This window comes from Pezoporus occidentalis, unplaced genomic scaffold (assembly GCF_034315485.1).
Source record: "Pezoporus occidentalis ecotype Australia unplaced genomic scaffold, CSIRO_AGI_Poc_V1 ctg92, whole genome shotgun sequence".
NCBI classification, from domain to species: Eukaryota; Metazoa; Chordata; class Aves; order Psittaciformes; family Psittacidae; genus Pezoporus; species Pezoporus occidentalis.
This window is the reverse complement of record NW_026916284.1, coordinates 2,819,071-2,840,724: the sequence shown is the minus strand read 5'-3', so window position 1 is coordinate 2,840,724 and position 21,654 is coordinate 2,819,071. Positions and strand designations below refer to the sequence as shown.

At 39.7% G+C, this 21,654-nt stretch overlaps 1 protein-coding gene across 3 annotated transcripts in view; it reads left to right on the top strand.

Moving 5' to 3' along the window:
• TRIM33 (tripartite motif containing 33) overlaps positions 1–21,211 on the top strand; it is a 32,767-nt gene extending 11,556 nt beyond the window's left edge. The window contains exons 5-20 of one of the 3 annotated variants that reach the window (XM_062605638.1): positions 1,444–1,560; positions 4,099–4,213; positions 5,271–5,417; positions 5,931–6,048; positions 6,338–6,582; positions 6,827–6,991; positions 7,858–8,058; positions 9,569–9,701; positions 10,822–10,885; positions 11,173–11,332; positions 11,721–12,067; positions 12,568–12,691; positions 13,417–13,491; positions 14,251–14,403; positions 16,125–16,175; positions 16,258–21,211. In XM_062605638.1, coding sequence (XP_062461622.1) covers positions 1,444–1,560; positions 4,099–4,213; positions 5,271–5,417; positions 5,931–6,048; positions 6,338–6,582; positions 6,827–6,991; positions 7,858–8,058; positions 9,569–9,701; positions 10,822–10,885; positions 11,173–11,332; positions 11,721–12,067; positions 12,568–12,691; positions 13,417–13,491; positions 14,251–14,403; positions 16,125–16,175; positions 16,258–16,470 — 2,428 coding nt within the window. In that variant the 3' untranslated portion in view covers positions 16,471–21,211. The remainder of the gene's footprint in view (positions 1–1,443; positions 1,561–4,098; positions 4,214–5,270; positions 5,418–5,930; positions 6,049–6,337; positions 6,583–6,826; positions 6,992–7,857; positions 8,059–9,568; positions 9,702–10,821; positions 10,886–11,172; positions 11,333–11,720; positions 12,068–12,567; positions 12,692–13,416; positions 13,492–14,250; positions 14,404–16,124; positions 16,176–16,257) is intronic. The other 2 variants (XM_062605641.1, XM_062605639.1) reach the window with 2 other exon arrangements.
• The last annotated feature ends 443 nt before the right edge of the window (positions 21,212–21,654 follow it).

Here is a 21,654-nt window from a genome sequence, read left to right as displayed (position 1 = left end):
CTGGTTTTCCCAGTCAATCTGCAAGGGAGATTTCTCTGTCAAAGGGATTGTCAGTATGTTGCAATATTGAATTTAGTGTGTGTTTTACAGAGTAGTGTTTGCTCTCATAGACTGCTACAGCAGCCTAATGGGGCGCTTTTACTTCTGAAATGAATACTGTTAACAGCCTGTTTCATAGGCTTGATCATAAATACCCTGAAAGATGTGTCCAAAACAGTGTGGTCTCCTAGGATATGTAAACTAACTTGTTCTAGTTGGTTTCTTTGCATCTGTTTTGTGCCTGATGCTAACTAACAGATGTATCTTGTTCTACTGACCTGTTCTCTTCCAGTAAGAGAATACTTTGCTATTAACATGCTACCTTGCAGAATCTTCTTTTAAACTGAGTTCTGTCTGCAGATGTGACTTACATATGGTTAGGGTGACTGCTTCATCTGCCATGTACAGCTGAGATCTTTATGAAGGTCACTAAATAAAGTGGAAACAAAGATTAGTTTTAATCTGTTTACTTCCTACCTGAAATACCAATAGTTTGCCCCAAAGGAGGATGAATCACCACTTTAGCAGCAATGTGGTCCAGTGTTCAGTGCAGAGTTTCAAGTGAATTGCTGGTACTTCTGTAGAAAGCATAAAGTTTACTTACTGGAGACAAGAAGTGGCAAGTGACCGATAGGAATCTTGGGGCTTGAGGGGAATCTCTGGGTAGATGAGAAAAAACAGAGAAGATTAAAACTCTTGGAGCTACTTAAATCCCAGTGCTGTTTCCAACTTAAGTGTTCTGCTTCTGTTGCACTGTTCATTCCTCTTGTATGTTAGGAAAATGCAACTAATTTCAATAGTTTCCTTTGATGTAGCTACTTGCACTCTTTTCAGATGAGGTAATGGAAGGTGCCTTTGATATAGAAGCTGTTTTCTTGAAGGACTTGGAAGGGAATGATATGTTCTTCACATGGAAGTATGAAAGAGTTTAGGTTTTTATTTAAATAGGACTGTTTTCTTTCAGATTAAGCTAATTCAGTCAAATATGAGCAGTATAATAGCAGCTGGAAAAAATAGTTTTCTGTGATAGCGGTTTTCTGTATCATTTAATGTACGTTTAAGCTATTAGTGCATTTTTCTCATCTAACGCCAGCAAAATGATTTGCCAAGCTTTGAAGCTTCTGCTGTATGCTTTAGCTGGGGCTCCATTGCTTGCTGTCTGGTGAAACGATGCAGCACATCGTCTCCCTGCATAGTTGGAATTAATGTGACCCATAGGAGTTCAGTCTTCTGGACACTTGCAAAGGATTTTATCAGTACTGAATCATTTTACACACTGGTGTACACAGTTTGATTTTTCTGTGTCTTTTGTCATATTTTTTCCAAAAGTTTTGTATCTAAATTGGAACCTTGAGTTTCAGCCCATTCCTCCTTGGTAATTGCTATCTTTTGCATGTTGAAAAGGTATCAGTTTCTGGAAGAGGCTTTTCAGAACCAGAAGGGTGCAATTGAGAACCTATTGGCCAAACTTCTTGAGAAGAAGAACTATGTAAATTTTGCAGCTGCCCAAGTTCAGAATAGGTGAGTACCCAAAACGATGAATTGTTACTATTACATTCCTTTGAATGCACCGCACTAAGATGAGTGATGAACTAGAATAATACTTCACATTTTAATTGATTTTGCATCTTAAGTCATATTGGAAATTGCGTAGGAAATCGTGGATAGTTTGCTTTAAGCAGGCAGGCAAAACTTAGTGTCATTACCTGACAGGAAGACAAGCTTTTCCTCGGGTAGCTTAACATTAGAATTCCAGAATGAGTGTAAATTCATTGTCCTGTAGAACACTGAATATAGAGACAGAGAGAGCACAAGATCACTGCTGTTTTTTTCACCCTCTCATGGTGATGTGGTGTGCTGGAGGTCAGGGAATTCCACTGTAATTCCAGTGATTTCATGAGCCTTCTGCACCTTTTATGTCACTTGCAGAATGACACCTCATGTGGAGATGGGAAGTACAAGGGAGAAGGAAGTGCCCCAAAGATAGAAGGGGAAGTTCTGGTGCAAATTTTTAACTCCTAGTGATAACATGTACATTTAAAAAAATCCCCAAAAGACTTGCAAGGGAAGGAGAACATAGAACATGGCAGAGGCAAGTGTGCAAAGGTGGAAGTAATGGAAATTAAATTCTTTGCATTGACTCAGCATGAAACTCTTTGAAGTTTCCCAAAAGTGAACACCATCGTGAAGGAGGAAGACAAGCTGTAGAATTGTTACATCTTTGAAGAAGAGACAGAGACTCGGCTTAATGGGAAATAATTAAACTAAAAGGCCAAGGAATCATAGAATCATAGAATGATTTGGGTTGGAAAGGACCTTAAGATCATCCAGTTCCAACCCCCTGCCATGGGCAGGGACACCTTCCACTAGACCATGTCACCCAAGGCTCTGTCCAACCTGGCCTTGAGCACTGCCAGAGATGGGGCATTTACCACTTCTTTGGGCAGCCTGTTCCAGCGCCACAGCACCCTTACAGGGCAGAACTTCACAAAAGGTTCTGTGATATGAATTCAAGGCCAATAATGGCTGGGGCATATACAAGTAACACGTTATAATGGTGGGTTTTGTCTAAGAGTTTCTGGCTTCACTGAAAATTCAGTGAATTTCTGCAGCATGTGGTTGGGTTGTGTAAAGCTTATGATTATCTACTGAGCCAAATGGATTCTGCAAGTGAGACAGTAGGTTACTTTGCCCTTCTATGCAGTGCTGAAGTGTAGGGCACAAAATATGTTATCATAAATCTTCAGGGAATGAAAAAAAATGTATATTACAATAATGTTGTCAGTGTTAGCAGATGGTATGAAATTGCCATCCTATGTGATTGTAAAGCATAAAACAAGGTAGAAAGAATAACTGCCTGGAATAATTGGTAGGTGCCAAGCCCAAGGATGGATGTCTACTGACTTAATGAGGAGTTGGTTGAATGCTTGTTGAAGACCAGGTTGTGCTGTGAAAAAGCACAACTTGTGTCCAAGGTGCCTTAAGCGCCATTTAACACCAATCGTGAAGATGTCAGACAAATGAGTATTGGTCTTGTGATCCTGTCAGAATGAATGACATTGTGAGTTCAGATGCTCAATCTAGGAGTGAAGAAGCCCTTCAGAAAAGGACAGCTGAAGTCTTTGCACTCAGACTGGCTCATGCAAGGTGGTGCGTTCTGCTGTCTACAAGCGAAGCAAAGAATCCTTCTGCAACATTATGTCATCAGTAGATTTAAGGCAGCATCAAGTAAATCCCAAATTTGCAGTGAGGTTTAAGAAATGCTTTATTTCAAATTCTGTGGACAGAGATATGATTTAGTGTGAGGTGTCCCTGCCCACGGCAGGAGGGTTGGAACTTGATGATCTTAAGGTCCTTTCCAACCCTAACGATTCCATGATTCTATGATTTGCTTGAGATTGAAGTTGAGAATAGTGAAGACACTAAAACTGAGGAAGAATGGACAGTGATGGAAATGAAGAGATAGAAGGGCAGTAGTAGTAAAGCACAAGAGAATATAACCTAATGTTGAGCAAATTGTTAGTGAATTGTTTGTCCTTGTGTATTGGCCTGTAATACCTTACAGGCATGTAATAATCTTTTTTGTTACAAGATTTTCTGGGGGAGGTGGAGGAGCCAATCTGAAACTCATGATTCACTTCCTTTCTGGTTAATATACAATAGCATAAAAGGTTAAGGCATCATATATAAATTCTTCACAGTGAAAAAGACATGATATAGAGATAAATATATGCATGTACATACGCACATGTCTTGGCTGGGTATGTCTCTGTATAAAGCACATAAACCACAAGGTCTGTTTCATATAATTTTAAGTCAAACCCGAGTTGTAATTGAGACACCATCTTGATCTCAGATTATACCATATTTTTTCAAACCTGAAATTTTAGATGGCTTCTTTGATAAAGCTGATTAATGATTATTTCTCTTAGAACTCAACCAAGCTATATGTTTTGCATGTATCGGAACTCCTTCAATAACAGAAGTTTCTCCTTCACTCTCCAAGGGTCAGTGGTGTTGAGTATTGACTGCCTGACAATACATTTCTCTTTTTTTTAGGATAAAAGAAGTAAATGAAACAAACAAGCGGGTAGAACAGGAGATCAAAGTGGCTATATTCACCCTCATCAATGAGATCAATAAAAAGGGAAAATCTCTCTTACAGCACCTTGAGGTACAGTTAAGAGAAAATCTAGTAGTGTTGTTTGCTGTTTCCAGTTCCCTATTCAGAATTTATATTCCATGTTTATTCTTCACAGTGTAAATTCCCAGAGGTTGGTCTGTAATTTATCTTGAGCACATAACAAATTGCAGCTTTACATCATGATTTCCTCTCCTGCTTGTTGTTAAAATCGGATTTCCTCCTTTTGCTTGCATAGGGTGGTGGCATCAGGCGAAAAGGGCAGGGAAGTGACAGGTGATCATTTTAACTCCTGGTGTCCTAGGGGCACTTGTTAGTATTTGTTCCCTTAGTAATTCTCATAACTGGTGTTGACTGCTAACAAATCCTGACCCTTTAAGTACACCTAGGTTTTCAAAGATGTGGTAGTCATACGTGTTTGTATGTAAAGGTATTTTAAGTTCTATAGATTGTCATTGTAAAGGAGGCAATGACTTTAAGCATACTTTCCAGCATATTCTGGTTAATAATTATATTCACTTTATTCAAATCTCTGGAAATTTAACTTATGATTTCAGTTTTTACCTGAAGAGAGGAAATCCATCAGAAGTTAGTGCAGAACATGCTGCCAGTCTGCATGGTGTGGCTAAGAAAAATAAGACCGACTTAATTACAACAGATTTCTTCTGGTTAAGGAGCAGCTATTTGGCAATGACATCAAATATTCCTGGAAGAAAAGAGTATTTGATCAGGACTGAAATACAGGTTTTAACATTAGATGAGTAACTGAATTTTAGCTTTTTCTGTTGACATAGCATTTGTTACAAGCTAGAAAATTCCATTGGAAAGTTGCCTTTTGTTGTGAGGTTGTAACAGTTGCCCAGTCCTGAAGATTGAGCTTCCTGTTTTCCCTTTATATTGATACCTCTGTGAAGACTGATAGAGAGGAATAATAGCTATCTTGCTGGTTCTAGCCGCTCTGAATATGAGCATTAGCATAAGCTGCTTTGCTTGTGACAGTTTTCTTTTGCTCCAGGATCTGTGATAGCAGTTCACATTTTCCTCCTAAGTCTGAAGCCTCCATTGTAATTAAGTTTTTGTTTCTTTGTAGAATGTAACAAAGGAGAGACAGATGAAGTTAATACAACAACAGAATGACATCACTGGTCTTTCCAGACAAGTGAAGCATGTGATGAACTTTACTAATTGGGCTATTGCAAGTGGGAGCAGCACTGCTTTGCTATACAGTAAACGGCTGGTAAGGAAACATCCTTTAATTTGTCTGTGCAGTACAGAGAATGTTCAGTCAAAAGAGTGTTCGAAGTATCCTGTAGCTTCACTAGATTATATCCATGGAAGAGACAATGAGTTATTCATGCTTCATTTAAAACAGAAAAAAACCCCTCTGTAATAATAGAGTGAATTTCCTGAATTGCACACCGCTTTTCATTTGTAAAGTAAGGACTTAACAGTAGCATCATAAAGGAATGGGGTCAAGCTCTGTAAAGGCACCTCAGTGTTTTACTTGAGTCATTGTAGTAGTATTGTGTAACAGCACTTCTCCGTAATCCTCTGAGTCGAGTAAAAAACTAATTGTACAAGGGATGTTTTTCCTGGTGAATTGTGAATTTCCAGGCTAGGAACTAAACTTGCTATTGACATTCCTTGTTGGTGATCCAGCAGTTTAATCTAGCTGGGCAAACACATACTTCTTAATGTCCTCATTCTTTACTTCATTGTCCTCACCAGTCTTGTTTCTGATTCCCATTAGATAACATTCCAGTTACGGCATATTTTAAAGGCACGTTGCGATCCCGTTCCGGCTGCCAATGGAGCAATCCGCTTCCATTGTGACCCTACGTTCTGGGCCAAGAACGTTGTCAATTTAGGTGAGAAAATGGTGTCTATTTGTTCTGAAAAACTAGTTACTTGAAAAAAACAGATTGAATTGGGGTTGTTCATCCAACGTGAGTGAGTTGGAGTACAATACATCTCATAATGCAGAAGACCAAAACTCTCTTGACATAACCCATCCAGTCCTGGTTACTCTCTGTGTCTGCTCTGTTCTTTCTGTTAGCAAAACTAATGTTAGAAACATCTGAATATTCTGCATTTATCAACCTTCAGATGATCATGGAGATTTAAGTGTTTACTGGTTCTTCTTTTGGCTTTCTTTAGGTAACCTTGTCATTGAAAATAAACCAACTCCTAGTTACACTCCTAATGTAGTGGTTGGACAAACTCCTCCAGGAACAAACCACGTTAACAAAGCTCCAGGACAAATCAATCTAGCGCAGCTTCGCCTTCAGCATATGCAGCAGCAGGTGTATGCACAAAAGCATCAGCAAATGCAGCAGATGAGGATGGCACAGCCAACTGGGTCAGTTCCCAGGCAAACAAGTCCACAAGTCATACAGCAGCAGGTAAGTATCTTGTATGTTGTTATTTCATGTTTTACAGTAGCACTGAGAGTTAAAATAGCTCTATCAAATATTAATCTACAAAGCAGTTTATGAACATGAAATTCTTTTGAAATTTACCATACTTGAAATGTGACAGCTCTTGGCTTTTCTTGATGTTTGTAACTAATAAACCTACTGTGGAAAGAGATTGGCTTCTTTTTAACATGTTCAAAGCACCAATTTTAAAACCCAAAAACCCTTGCAGCCTCCCAGGTTGATCAGCATGCAGACCATGCAGAGGGGTAACATGAACTGTGGGGCTTTCCAAGCACATCAGATGAGAATGGCTCAGAATGCTGCTCGTATACCAGGAATACCACGCCACAATGGACCACAATACTCCATGATGCAGCCTCACCTTCAAAGACAAGTATATCCTGTGTACACGCTTCATTTGTGCCATTGTGCCAATCTGTCATTACAATAGATGATACCTCCAGCTGTAAATATATTTATGTAGCGTGTAGAACTCGCAGCTACACACATGTGCTTTTTTGTGTGGCATATTGTACTGTGAACATCAGAAAATCCAAACCATAGGACTGAAAATGAGTTCTAATGTTTGTGTTTCATTTTTGTTCTGGGAAACAAAACATTTCCTTTTTCATTTTTCCATGACATTCAGCTTTTAGGTTTCCTAGAGAACAGTCAAAGAGTAGTGAAGTTCAAAGTGATGTAGTTGAGGGTTTCTAATGAAACCAAATTCAAAGCGGTTTTAAATTTAAACCTGAAGCATGATGCCGAGCTCTGCATACCATTCAGAATGAAAGTTCTTGACAATGAATGCTAATGTGACTGGAAAATCAAAAATTACTCTATAATACTTCAAACAATTACTCTGTAAGTTTGTAGACAGACGTGGACTCTGAAGTTGTCTTTGGAGGAAATAATTAAGAAAATCGTATATGAACACGATTTTGTGGAATACGTGCTGTATGTTTAAACATCTAGCCACATAAAGTGCTTTTTCTTTCCAAGTAAATAAAAACAGCAGTTGCTTTGCATTCAGTGCTATCAGGTTATGTTGATAGAAATATAAGTTTATATATTTCCCCCTAATTCTTTATTGAGGACTATCCTATAATGCACGTGTTTTACATGCAGTGTCTGTCCTATTTGTCTGCAGGAATTTTGTGGAATACGTGCTGTATGTTTAAACATCTAGCCACATAAATTGCTTTTTCTTTCCAAGTAAAGTGCTTTTTTCTTTCCATGGTCCCTTCTCTTTTCCTGCAGCATTCTAACCCTGGGCACGCAGGGCCTTTTCCAGTTGTTTCTGCGCACAACACCACTATTAATCCAACCAGTCCCACTACAGCAACAATGGCGAGTGCGAACCGTGGTCCAACGAGTCCGTCCGTTACTGCAATTGAACTCATTCCTTCTGTGACAAACCCCGAGAACTTACCTTCCCTGCCAGATATCCCACCCATCCAGGTCAGTGGAGGAGATCAGGCTGTGGGTGAAGTAACGATCTGCTTTCCATTCTCTTTTTTTATTTGGTTATTGGTACTTGTCTGTGGAATGGTATAAATTACCATTTAGAGTTGAAGAATTAACATCTTCAGCCCTTGTCTTGGGCATGTAACTTATTTCACTATACAGGGCTGACCTGCTTGACCTGTGTTAGTGTTTAGATTAATCACTACTTAATGGCTGTCCTGTAGTGAAATTGATACTTGGATTAGTTAATCCCAACTACTGTTTGCTTCCTTTCTTCCACAAGACTACTGTATGCGAAGATATCACTGGAAGAGTTGAATAGTTACATATGTTGAATGACTTGAATGGAGGTTTATTTAAAGTTACCTGGCACTTCCCTGGGATGTTCCTAAATATGACACTCAAATGTAGGAAGTACTGAGAAAAGGTGTCCCACTGCCCTACTTGTGTGTCTGCTCTCCATTTCCTCTGTACCCCAGTAGAGTGGCTCTAATAATTTCCTTGTATGCAAGAAGCCATTTACATCCAACATTTACGTCCAAGTAGATTTTCTGGTGTAATACCATAGCAACTTGTTTAACTCTTAGAGTCATGTTCAGGGGGTTGTATGCTCATGTTTTCTCACAAGGCTGCAAGTAATTTGCATGTAAACATAGTGAAGGGGGGGAAGAAAGGATCACATCTGAATCTGGTTTATGTGCAGTGCTGAAGCTTTATTTAGTCACTAGAACAAAACACAAGTATAACCAACTGGTTATGACTGTATAACATCAGGACATCACCTGTATGTGTCCGAAGTTTATGATACACCAAGTTAGAAACTTTTGGCAGTGGGATGTATAAAATATAAGCATGCAGCTTCTGGGTACACTGAAAAAGCAGAATTTGGTTCAGATGCTCTTTTTCTATACTTGTTTATAGCTGTCATGGATTTCAAACGCATTATTTGCAATTATGCTGTTTTGCAGTTAATAGCTTTAAGGAGATAATAAGTAATAGGGTACCTGTGTCCTTGTTTTAAATGTATCAAAATCTGCACAAAAGTGAGTGGGAGGGAGCAAGATTTTCACATCATCCTGAAGTAAAACCAGTTCATGATTTCCCTTAGTATCTTAACTGTGGAATAACTCATCACATTAGTAATCCGGTAGTTCATGTGACTGACCACCGTTTGTATGACTAACATACTGAGCATCTGGGAACCAAAAAGTTTGGAATGACCTAGAGTAAGTGTAGCCCATGACCGTGGAAGAACTTCCATGACTGGAAGAACTCAGATATTTGGGAGCTATTGAGAAATCTCACTTTAAGTTTCTGGCTGTGGGTTTCTGTTTTGAAAGTCTATCTCTGTATGAAAGTGATAGAAATGTTTGCTGATGTCCTGAAACCTTGTGGGCAGAGTGTACAATTCTGGTAAAGATAGTGATCACAGTTTGAAGATGTGGAACTATTCAAAAGGTTTACTTAGGCCTCACTGATTCAGACTTTTGGTTTTTTTTCTTAGCTTGAAGATGCTGGTTCAAGTAGCTTAGATAACCTTCTAAGTAGATATATCACAGGCAGCCACCTACCCCCACAACCCACAAGTACCATGAATCCCTCCCCAGGACCTTCAGCTCTATCGCCAGGGTCATCAGGTGAGTGTGATGGGGATTTCTAATGATTCTAAAAAGCAAATGGGTATTTCTGGCATTTAAGTTGAAAACAATTACCTTCCATTTCCTGCCACCAGGGAAGTTCTGCTGGAATTTGATTTGCTCAGAAATAAATTCCTCTGGAAATTTCGATGTTACCCTCCTTCAGAAATATCTTTACAGTAAGAAACTGCCAGCACATGAATGCAGTATTCCAGATACATGTAGAGACTACATTGTTCTATCTCGTCTTACCATGATGACTGGCTAGACTTTTCTGAGGTTTGGGAAGTTTCTAGAATAGCTTAGGATGCCGTGGAGGGACTCTTCATCAGGGAGTGCAGCAATAGTATAAGGATAATAAGTTCAAACAGGGGAGATCTAGGTTAGATATAAGGAGGAAGCTCTTCCCTGTGAGGGTGCTGAGGCGCTGGCACAGGGTGCCCAGAGAAGCTGTGGCTGCCCCATCCCTGGCAGTGTTCAAGGCCAGGTTGGACACAGGGGCTTGGAGCAAGCTGCTCTAGTGGAAGGTGTCCCTGCCTGTGGCAGGGGTTGGAACTGAATGATCTTAAGGTCCTTTCCAACCCAAACCAGTCTGTGGGTCTATGATTCTTAGTCACAGGAATATCATTTGAGCAAGGTCACACTAATAGTAGCAGACGGATGATAAAGCTTTCGTTATGGATGTGAACAAATTAAGTCACCAGTACCTAATGTTGAGTTATTTAAACATTGAAAATGTCCATTTCTATTAGTAAGAAGCCAATTTAATTTGATAATGTGTTTCTCTTAGTCTTCTCCCTGTAAGATTATTGTAAAACTCTGTGAATGAACGGTTGCAGCAGTGGAACTTATGTTTCTCAAAACCCAAGTGCAAAACAATCTGCTTTTCGTGACTTTATTGGTGGATGTCAGTGGACAACATTTGAGGACTTAATAGGCTGAGGGCTACAGCACTGTTTGGATTAGGTGAAATAGATTTGTACAAAGTCAACTTCTATGATTCTATGATTTAGCGTAAGGTGTCCCTGCCCACGGCAGGGGGGTTGGAACTAGATGATCTTAAGGTCCTTTCCAACCCTAACGATTCTATGATTCTAACTTGTATGCTGCTTCTTTGCAGGTTTATCCAACTCCCACACTCCTGTGAGGCCACCTAGTACCTCCAGCACAGGGAGCAGAGGAAGGTAAGTGTGCTAACACTGCAGGCTGAAAAATCAGACATGAGTTCAAATAATGAATTGGCAGTGGGTCAGTATGGCTTTGATATAATTGTGACCCAGTAATGGAAGGATGCTTGCATGAGACTGATTTGCCTCCTTCACCTCTTTCACTATGATTCTCTGCTGTCTTTTAAACTTGATCTACCTCATGAATGTTCTGACATGCTTTGACTTTGAAATTGTACAGGAAACAGTCACTATTTTTTGCTGTGATGAGTTTTCCTCTTATTTACACACTGGTATCTTTCTAGCTGTGGCTCCTCGGGCAGAGCTGCTGAGAAAACAAGCATTAACTTCAAGTCTGACCAAGTGAAAGTCAAGCAAGAGCCAGGGATGGAAGAAGAGATATGCAGTTTCTCAGGAACAGTTAAACAGGAGAAAACAGAGGATGGCCGAAGGAGTGCTTGCATGGTAAAGTTAGTTTGTGCAACAGTGTGTAATGGCTTGCCTTAAGCATCAAATTCTGTGATTTAACATGGTTTATGTACTGGGAGCAGGGTGATGGATTTGGGGATTTTTCCTAGTGACAGTGAAGGTATATTTTTAACCACTTACTGGTGTGTTTGTCTTGAAAGTTTGATCATGTTATATCAGTAGAAATAAGTCTGTTCTTGAAAAGGGTGGACTTGTGAACAAGTAGTATTCAATACTGTATGCGACTCAGGTCTTCATGATTTGCCATGTATTGTGGGAGATGAGTATAGTACCTCTAAATGGTGGGAATGCTTTTGACTTGCAACATAGGAAGAAAGATGGCTGTGTAAAATTGACTGATTTTCTTGTGCTACTTTCATTTCAGCTTAGCAGTCCTGAGAGCAGCTTGACACCACCACTGTCCACCAACTTGCATCTGGAAAGTGAATTAGAAGCATTAGGAAGTCTTGAAAATCATGTAAAAACTGAACCAGCAGATTTAAGTGAAAGCTGCAAACAGTCTGGACATAGCCTTGTAAATGGAAAATCCCCAGTGCGGAGTTTAATGCACAGAGCAGCAAGAGTTGGAGGAGAAGGCAATAACAAAGATGATGATCCAAATGAAGACTGGTGTGCTGTATGCCAAAACGGAGGGGATCTGTTATGTTGTGAAAAGTGTCCAAAGGTGTTTCACCTGACTTGTCACGTACCGACACTCCTCAGCTTTCCAAGGTACCAGAAAGTCTGTAATGGTTCCTGAGAGCAGCTCTGTGCTCTCATTCATATGGTAGATCTCAACACAGTGTCAAAACTGGTGCTTCATCCTCAGCATCAGCTAGTTCTGGATGACTTCCTGTCAGTAAAAAACAATCTGACATTTCAAAGGCCTGCCTGAATTGCTTAATTTTGCATGTAAGTGGTCGGCGTTTATCTGATAAACACATGGTCTCTCAAAGTAAGATTCTGTTATTTAAAGTCAATTTTAAAGTCATGGTAAGAAGGTGTTGTAAAGTATTACTACATACTTGGGAGAGAAATGTGAGGGCAGGAAAAATGCCAATGACTGGCAGAATTACCTTGAACATTAAGGGTTATTCTTTATCTTTGAGTATCCCAAGTCTTTACTACAGTAAGATGTGAATCTGTTAGGGCTAACAAAAGAATCGTTGTAGTCATCACTAAAGAGACTTTGTCCTTGGATACCTGGAATAACAGTGTTTGTTTCTGTTTAGTGGAGAGTGGATATGTACGTTCTGCAGAGATCTGAGCAAACCAGAAGTAGAATATGATTGTGACAATTCACAACACAGCAAGAAAGGGAAAACAGCACAAGGCCTGAGTCCTGTGGACCAAAGGGTATGTCTCACATCTGTGGGAATCTGTCGCATAGGCAAATGTGTCTTCTCAAATTAGCTGTCCCCCCACTGCTTCTTGAAGATGTTTTTGCTGTGGCTGCAGAAAATTAAGTATAGTTGTGGCTTTAGCAAACAAAGCCCTGACATGAGTACTGAGACTTTTCCTGCTGTCCCCATGTACCCAGATGTCGATGACAATGTGGGAGTGCTCCATCACATTGGCACTGTAATCATTTTGTTGCTAAAACTTCCATGTAAACACCTATTTTGTATTTAAATACATCCTTTAACATGGATGAATGTTAATGTCTTCAGTGTTCTTAATTAGAAGTTCTTTGCATTTAACATTGGTATAACCTTATAAATAGCTATGTGAGTTTGATGCATTAAGTTCATGCTGAGAGAGGTGCTAGCAATATTGAGGGGCATTCTTGTAGAAGGTGTAATGACCTTGATGGTGAGAATTGTCCTGAGCTTTATCCCATCAGTCTGTGCATAATGAAATTGAATTCCTCCAAAGGAATTACAAGTAATGGAGGGAAAAATATTTCAACAGGAAATTTGTAAAAACATTTACATTTGATAGTTAAACTTGTGGGGGTTGCATTTCAGTTTTCTAGTATTAAGCTGATAAAGTACAAACCCGCTTAAAATAAGGAGATGGGAACTTCTAGTCTGAGGATAAATTAAGGATATTAATGTGAAGCTGTTTATTTCTTTCTTAAGAAATGTGAACGTCTCCTGCTTTACCTGTATTGTCATGAGCTGAGCATTGAATTTCAAGAGCCAGTCCCAGCCTCGGTGAGTCTCCTGAAAAGTAGTTGGTGATTTAGTGATAGTTTAGATGGATTGGTTTGTGATGGTTAGTGCCCCATCCCTGTCAGTGTTCAAGGCCAGGTTGGATGGGGCTTAGAGCAACCTGCTCTAGTGGAAGATGTCCCTGCCCGTGGCAGGGATTTGGAACCAAATGGTCTTTAAGGTCCCTTCCAGCCCAAAACAATCTGGGATTCAGTGACTTCTTTTTGGCATAACATCCCTCAAAGTCTAGAGTTGAGTTCAGAAAGGAACTGAGAGCTTTTACTTGAAGAATGTCCCCCTTCATCAACCTAAAAGTTCTGGTGGTCATCCAGTATTTCATGATTCTGAGAGATGCAGGAGCTGATTCTGTTGCTTCTCCATGCAGAGGTTCTACTCCTAGTCTCAAACCCAGATAGTTAAATACTTTCAATGAGCAGTTGTTGAATTTGGAACATAATGTCTTGGGATACCCATGAAATTAAAAATGCTGTAGGATGTTTTGGTCAATCTTTTAAATTAAAAAGGAAAGAAACTACTTCTGTTTCAGCTGTAAAAGAAGTAACTATATTGCAAAGCATTGTTGTGCTATGATAGACACTGAAGGTTAGAAAGAACTTCTTAAACAGTTTGAGGAAAGGCAGTTGTGGAACATACATACAGTGCATGATGGGATTAGCTGATTGTTAATCTGATAAATGAAGAAATTCAGCTGCTTCTCTGAACTGTTTAGTCATCATAGTGATGAATTACTGTGTTTTGCAGATACCAAACTACTATAAAATCATAAAGAAACCAATGGATTTATCTACAGTGAAAAAGAAACTGCAAAAGAAGCATTCCCAACACTACCAGACTCCTGAGGATTTTGTGGCAGATGTGCGGTTGATCTTCAAGAACTGTGAAAGGTTTAATGAAGTATGTTAACTTCTAATCTGTACATGGTTTTTTACATGAAGATCTGTTTTAATGTATTTTGATGTTTTACTCCAGTTAAGGCTCTGCTTCTAGTTTTAACTTCTGCTTATGGAGCAGATGCTGAATCAGACACTTAAACCCAAATGAAACAAATGCAGTTACAGGACTACCTCTCAGTTTTAGCCAACTGGGGAGATCAGGCTTTAACAGAGGGTGCTTTTTAAAGTGCATTCACTGGTATGGATATATATGATTGAGGAGCAGGGTGACCTTGTTTCTGTACATCAAATAGACTGAAGAAGTGCTTAGGAAGTGTGGTAATAAAGATAATTGAGCAGTCCTTAAAACTGTCTCAGGCTATACAGGTAATTGCTCCTTCAGTGATGAAACATGGGAGACCTTTACTGAGGAAACTTCCTTTACTGAGAAGTGCCTTTCTGGAGATTATTCTGCTGGTTCTAGTACCTGCAAAGCATTGTGTTAATTGTGGCTGCAATTAAGCTTAGTGCTTTAGCTAATGGGTAGTTGGGCTCTCACAAAAATCAGTTCTCAGTAGATAACTTTTGTATGGAGCACTATTTCTGATGATTGTGGGAAGTTGACTTATTTTGCAGTGAACCCATCTGATAATGATGTATTTGCACTTAATGTGAAATGTGACTTCAGGAGGAATTACCTCAGTGTTATTAGTAGGTTAAACAATGGGGAAAATATTCTGAGTATAAAGAAAGAATGCTTGTATTGTGCTGAAACAGAGAGTGGGAGCTGAGATCAGAGGGTATCCTCATTTCTGAAGTGCCTTAAAGTAAGATGTTGTAAGGAATGGCTTCCTTCAGACCTTTAGAAATGCATAAACCAGCCAGTATTTTTCTGAGTTTTGCAGTGTTTGGGCTGCATTTCTGGCTGGATGAAGAAGTAAATGGAAGGAATTACACAAACCTGTAATTAAAATCTCAACTGTTTCACAAGTGCACTAGTAAAAATCAAGGTTAATGATGTAATGCTGTAAATGCTCACAAGCATTTGGGACTTTGACTCCCTTATGTCTCTGTATTAGGTGGAGGTTAACGAGCACTGTGGAAGAAGTTGCAATTATGTGAACTTCTCAATCAAGGGAATTAATGAAGCATCTGCTGTAGAGGAAAACATGCTGCAGCTCTTAGGGACAAGAGTAAAATAAGGGAGCAAGGACTCATGGATGTGTTTTTTGTTTTGTTGGTGTTTTTTAAAACAAAAGATGTTTTGGACTTTTCTCACTGTTTGAAATGCTGGCTTATGGCAAAGGATGGGTCATCCTGACCTCTTATCATGTCTAGTGTCTCTAAGCCATATGCTTTTGAAAACTAGAAATCAAAGTGGGCTAAGATCCCCAAGAAAGTCTCATGAAGCATTTCTCTCTCAAGTGAGACTTCTCCTCAGTTGTCTGGACATTATTGTGATCTATACTGAAGAAAGCAGTCAGGAGTAGAGCACAGTTCTGAAATGGCTGGGAGACACTTATTTGTACCAAAGTTGTGTGTTTTGTTGAAGTTTATTTACTTCATGCCCCTCTCCTAAGACTGTTTTAAACCTGCTTCTGCTAAGTTGGAGAACTAAAGAGGTGTAGTCCATAACAAACTGTTCTGTTGTTATGGCTGACTTTAGTCATCCAATCCTATGCAATCTCATAACTTTAGGAAGGATTATAATTTCTTTTTTTTTGACTCTGGTATCCTTTTTAGATGATGAAAGTTGTTCAAGTTTATGCAGAAACACAAGAGATTAATTTGAAGGTAAGCGTTTCAGACCATGCACACTTGGTGAACAGATGTGCATTTCCAACAGGTGAATATTCCTGTCTTCTTTTGTTTACAGGCTGATTCAGAAGTAGCACAGGCAGGGAAGGCAGTTGCATTATACTTTGAAGATAAACTTCCAGAAATCTACCCAGACAGGACCTTCCAGCCTTTGCCTGAATTTGAGCAGGAAGAGGATGATGGTGAAATAACTGAGGACTCCGATGAAGATTTTATACAGCCACGTAGAAAACGCCTAAAATCAGATGACAGACCAGTGCATATAAAGTAATCTAATGATATGGACCTAAAATTTATTGTAAAAACTGTTATTTAAGTGTTCCTGGAATATTATCATGCCGACAGTGGCTACCTTGAAGAAGCTGATAGCTTTTTAAACAGTATTAGATGACAAAAAAACCCACTTGTACAGAAAAGCATTCTCATCAAAAGGGGAAAAATTATATTGTAAATTTTTTGTGGTTTATTTCCTTTTTTTGTTTGTTTTTTTTTTTTTTTCTTGATTTACAGTATGTTTTCTTTTCCTGGTGGAGGGGGCACACTCATCCGGGTCTCACAGATAGAGGTGGATGAATGTAGAAGAGAAGCAGATTTGACAAAAGATGTTCCATTTGCAGATAAGACTCCTTAGTAAAATGTTCCACAGCGCTGGAACAACACAGTTACAGTGTCTTGCATTCATTTTGGACTGCAGTCTAAACTGTAAGCAGTTTTCCTGAGCACCCCTCTTTGTATGAACTTCAGTGCATGTTGTTCATTGCTTTTTTTTCATCTCATTTAAGCGGTATTGTGAGTAACTGGTCTTCTGTGTTGATCCAATTACCTAAACTTGACTTTCTTTACAACATTTTATGTATAGCAAAAGGAAAAAAACCAATATCATTAAACTGTTCTGAATTGGCAAGTGCAGGAGTGTGAGTTCTTGACAGATGAAAGACTAAACTGGTGGCAAGGATCTCTTTTCAGTAGGGCTAGGTATATTTATGATGAGTCCTGTACACAGAACATTTTAATGGCAGAAGTCTTAGCATCGTGTCATCTGTCCCTGCTCCCCCTAATGAGGCAGAATGTCATCTCCAGTATTCATCAGCTCATTTTCTGTACTTCAGATATTGACTGAAGAGGTAGTAACTGGTTGGGGTGTTTTTTTTCCAGTCTTCCTAAATATCAGTTTCAAATAGACCACTTGGCAGACAATAACCTAGTAACTACCAAATGTGTAAAATTTCCTGTATTCACTTTGTCTTATTTGTAAATAGTGAATTGAGATTTCTTGCAGATCAGCAACATTTGCTGACCTGTTTTTAAGCTAATATGTATTCTTACTAATTGTTCCTATCAAGAAAAGATTTGTAATATATGCTATTTCTAACATTGCATTCATTTTGAGGTTCTGTCTTATTTTTATCAGAGTACTACTCAGAACTTTCTTCAGAAGCAGCTTAGGAGCGAAATGTCTCAAAAGAATTGGAATGAATCTGTTGATTGGGTTATTTGTCCATCCATTGAACAAAGAACTTGCGGAGACCAGGATTTGGCTTGGAGTGGTTTGTGGTCGGTAGTGAAAACAGAAGAGTTTCCCTAAACCCTGTGGCAGGCATCTCTGCAGTGCCTTCCCATTGCACACTGCCTTCATTCCAGTATTTCTGGCTCAAATTAGGCCATCACAATGGAATTATAGTTTGAACAGTTGTTTCCTTTACTGAGAGACATCCTAGAAATAGGAACCTTCACATAGATCTGAGTAAAGGAAGCTGAAGAACTAATGTCATCAGATGAGCTCAAGTGGACAGACTATAAATTTGCCATGAGGTTTTGTGTGACTGCAGCACTTCTGTGGTAAATCACAGGGGTTTGGGTATACTCAGTGTGAGCAATTCCTGTGACGTTGTATAAGCTTTACCATAATGGTAAAGGTAAATATTGTAGCACAGTGTATCAAATTGAGATGCTCTCAGCAATTTTTGTGCAAATCACTTAAGATTTCATTTCTTTTATAAGAACAAAGTATATGTACAGTGTGACTGTACCTCTCATAATGAACGAGAGAGCTGAAGGTATTTGTACCTTCAAGCTCACTTCTTTAGGTTACACAGATGTTACACTTAAAACTCAGACTGGTGGGGTTTTTGTTTTCAGTTCTCAGATGTTAACATAGTGCCAGGTTCAGTTGGGTTTTTACCAGTTTGTATGTGAAAGGAAAAGTAATTCTACTTAAACAAATTAACAAATAGCAAAACCTTTGCCCATAGAAAAGATGACATGTGTGAATAGGACACTAATATTAACAAGGGATCATTTAATAGCTCTGTGTATTGCCTATTTCTGCACTTCTAGTTTCTCAGCTTCATTTTGCAAAGGAAGAATATTAAAATTATAATGAAAATAAGTTTTTTTGTGAATTCTCTTCTATCGGGGTTGCGATTTTTTTTTTTTTTTTTTTTTTTATGGCACTTAAGCAGGTTCTGTCCCTTCAGGCTTCAGCCTTTTATCTGTTCACTTTGTAAGGCACCAGTCATGGATTCAAGTACTGCAGACACCGGAGCGTAGGACAAGCGTGGTGGCACCCTAGGCTGGGCCACAGAGCTGCAGTTCAGGGGTAGCACATGCTCCTGGCTCCTGCAGGTACCATCGTTGGCCGCCCAGACTCCAGGTACCAGACCCCAGAGCTGGTGTCTGTTCTGGGGGAGCTTCTGGCAGCTTCACTCCCTACAGCAAGACAGAAGAGGCTCACCTACCACTTGCCGGTACTCCACTAGCTCACTTGCAGACCACAGGTGATGCTGAGCTTTGGCGTTGCTTGAGGGTTCAAGCCCTGCTCTTGCACATAACCCCCTGAATTTTAGAATTGGCCCTTCCATTCAATTCATCAGTGCTCAGGAGGTTGAATCTTCTTGTGCAAGAAAGTGTGTTTCTTCTTTATAGAGGAAACCAACAGTCTCTTTTACTCTTCCCACCCCTTCATTTTGAGCTCCCAGGACAATTCAATGGTTGTTTTGCAACTAGCTAAATTCTATTAATCCATTTGCAGATCCTCTAGTCTGTAAGTATTCTACATAGAGCTGGTAAGGGTTTGTTCAGTCAAACGAAGGTTTTGGTGCCACGCTGTATGCAACTTGTTCAAGAGCAGTTTAATGGGGTTTAGGCTGCTGTTACTGAGCTTCTTCTTTGGGCCAGATGATGTGTGTGCAATATGTGCAAGTGATTGTGTCTCACCCTGGGAATTAAAGTGTGGCTTACACAGATACAGCTTCTCCAGACCAGAGGTGTGGTGGATGCACTCTGTGTCCCATCCCCTTTGTCCTCATGGTCACAATGTTCTAACCTGGTCTCAAGAAGATAGTCTGGCACATGCTGTAACTATATGCTCTCATTTAAGGCAGTTGTGAAAAAGCCCATTTGTGTCTCAATTTTCTGTTGTAAATGACCCTGACATTTAAGTTAATCCAAAGAAGTAAAAGAGAACTTGCTTTTGAAAGAAGAGTGAGAGGTGTACAGTATGCTACTTGTGGGTTTCTCAATTACCTCAGCAGGTATCCTGCCATGTAATTACTAGTGAGTAGTGATGATTTAACTAGCTCAATAGGTTCAGGTCTTGTAGTAAGCTGTGCCCTGGAATGAAGTGGTCTGTAGCACATAAGGCAGAGTTACTATCCAAAAAAGATGTTCCCAACTGTTTGAAAATAGCAATGCTCTGTTAAATGTTGAGAGTTGGGTTGGGGTTTGTGGGGATGTCGCCACTGCTGGTGCATCTAACTGTGTCTGCACACCAAGTGCTGGATCACTGGAATGTTTCATGGACATTTCTGCAGATTTGGGTGGATTTTAAGGACTTGTGAAACAGAAGTCCTTAAATTTAGGCCTTAAAATCCCCCCAGATGGAGTGTTCTGTATGACCGAGTTCAGCGGCTGACCTTTAGAAGTTTAGGGAATGGCAGCAGTGTTTTAAAGCTCTTGTGGATTTGTTTTCCTTACTCTCTTCCTTGGAAAAAGCAATAAACCTGCTTTGTCTGTTGCCTATTAGCATGCCAGGCATCCTTCCCTTTGGCTGGTGGCTTGTATGCATATCACGAAGTCTAGCTTTTAAAACCACAAGTGTGCAGGAGTTGTTGAGAGTGGGGCATTTGAGTTTGCAAAATGGGGAAAGTTCCATATTTCTCTAATGAGGAGGTGTTTGGGTAAAATAACAGAGGTTTCTTTTGTTAAAAACCAGTTCCTACACCGCAGTGTACCCAGACAGATTCCAGCGTGAGCGCTGTGTCCTCGGATAGGGAGGGTTCCTGTTTCTCAAGGTGTGGGTGCAGCAACTTCCACCTTTATTACAAGGGGACTGTTCAATGTGCAAGATGCGATTCTGGCCTTTTCTACTGAGTGATCTTCCAGCTCAAGGCTGTTTCCTTTAGGATTTACGGACTTTCTACAAGGAGAGGTACTAAGGCATTTTGTAAGTGTGACTTGTTGCAGCATCCACTCTAGAGTAAGCTACGTGTCAGAAAAGGAGGTGCATGTCTGCTAATGGCCTACAAACGGGGTATTCCTTCAGTTCAGACACCATCAAACATGTATATAAGCCTATAAAGACTTGTGCAGTTGAAAGCCTGTTTTACATGTTAACGTGCTCATGGAAGGGTTAAATTCACGCCATTCTTTGATTCTTTCTTGCTTCCGGTAACTGAACTGGTTCTTTTTTGCACATAGTAAACTCCTCTCATCTTTTAATATGATTCTTCAGACAAAAGTGCTGTTTCTGTGGTATTGTATTTCCTGAATAATCATATGGAACTTTTTTAAACCAAGTTACTGTTTCTAATTGTTCTGTTCCTGTGTTTTTTGCTGGTGTGTACTAAAAGTTTTTCTTTACCTGGTTATTTAATACATTACCTGCCTGTAAATACTTCCTGTTAAGTGCTCTGGAATGTGCTGTAGAAGTTGTATTAGGTCAGTTTAAAGCATTGTTTAAAAACCATTTTGTTTTGGTTATTTCTATTAAATTAGAGAAATGACTCTTTCAATTTGAGCTTCTTCTTTGCGCATCTACGTTAGGTCCTTAGATACTGGTTCGTGCCTGGCAAGAGGCTTTTCTGGTGCTTGCAGCGTGGAAGTACCATGATGAAAGCTTAAGGGCAGCAGCTCAAGTGTGACCACACGAAGCTGCGTAATGTGCCAAGATGGAAAACACTGAAACTTGATTCAAAGGTGTTGGAGATGCTGGGATTTCACCACTCGGTGCTTAATTACCCATAAAATGACCTTTATATTCACCTAGTTCATGAGATACAAGTATGTTAAGGTTTTCTCTAGTGTTTTTTGTGCTGCTGTCATCCTGGACACACGGGCTTGGAGCAAGCTGCCCTTGTGGAAGGTGTCCCTGCCCATGGCAGGGGCTGGAGCTGGATGAAGTTTAAGGTCCCTTCCAGCACAAACCAGGCTGGGATCCTATGAACTTTGGTGCAGG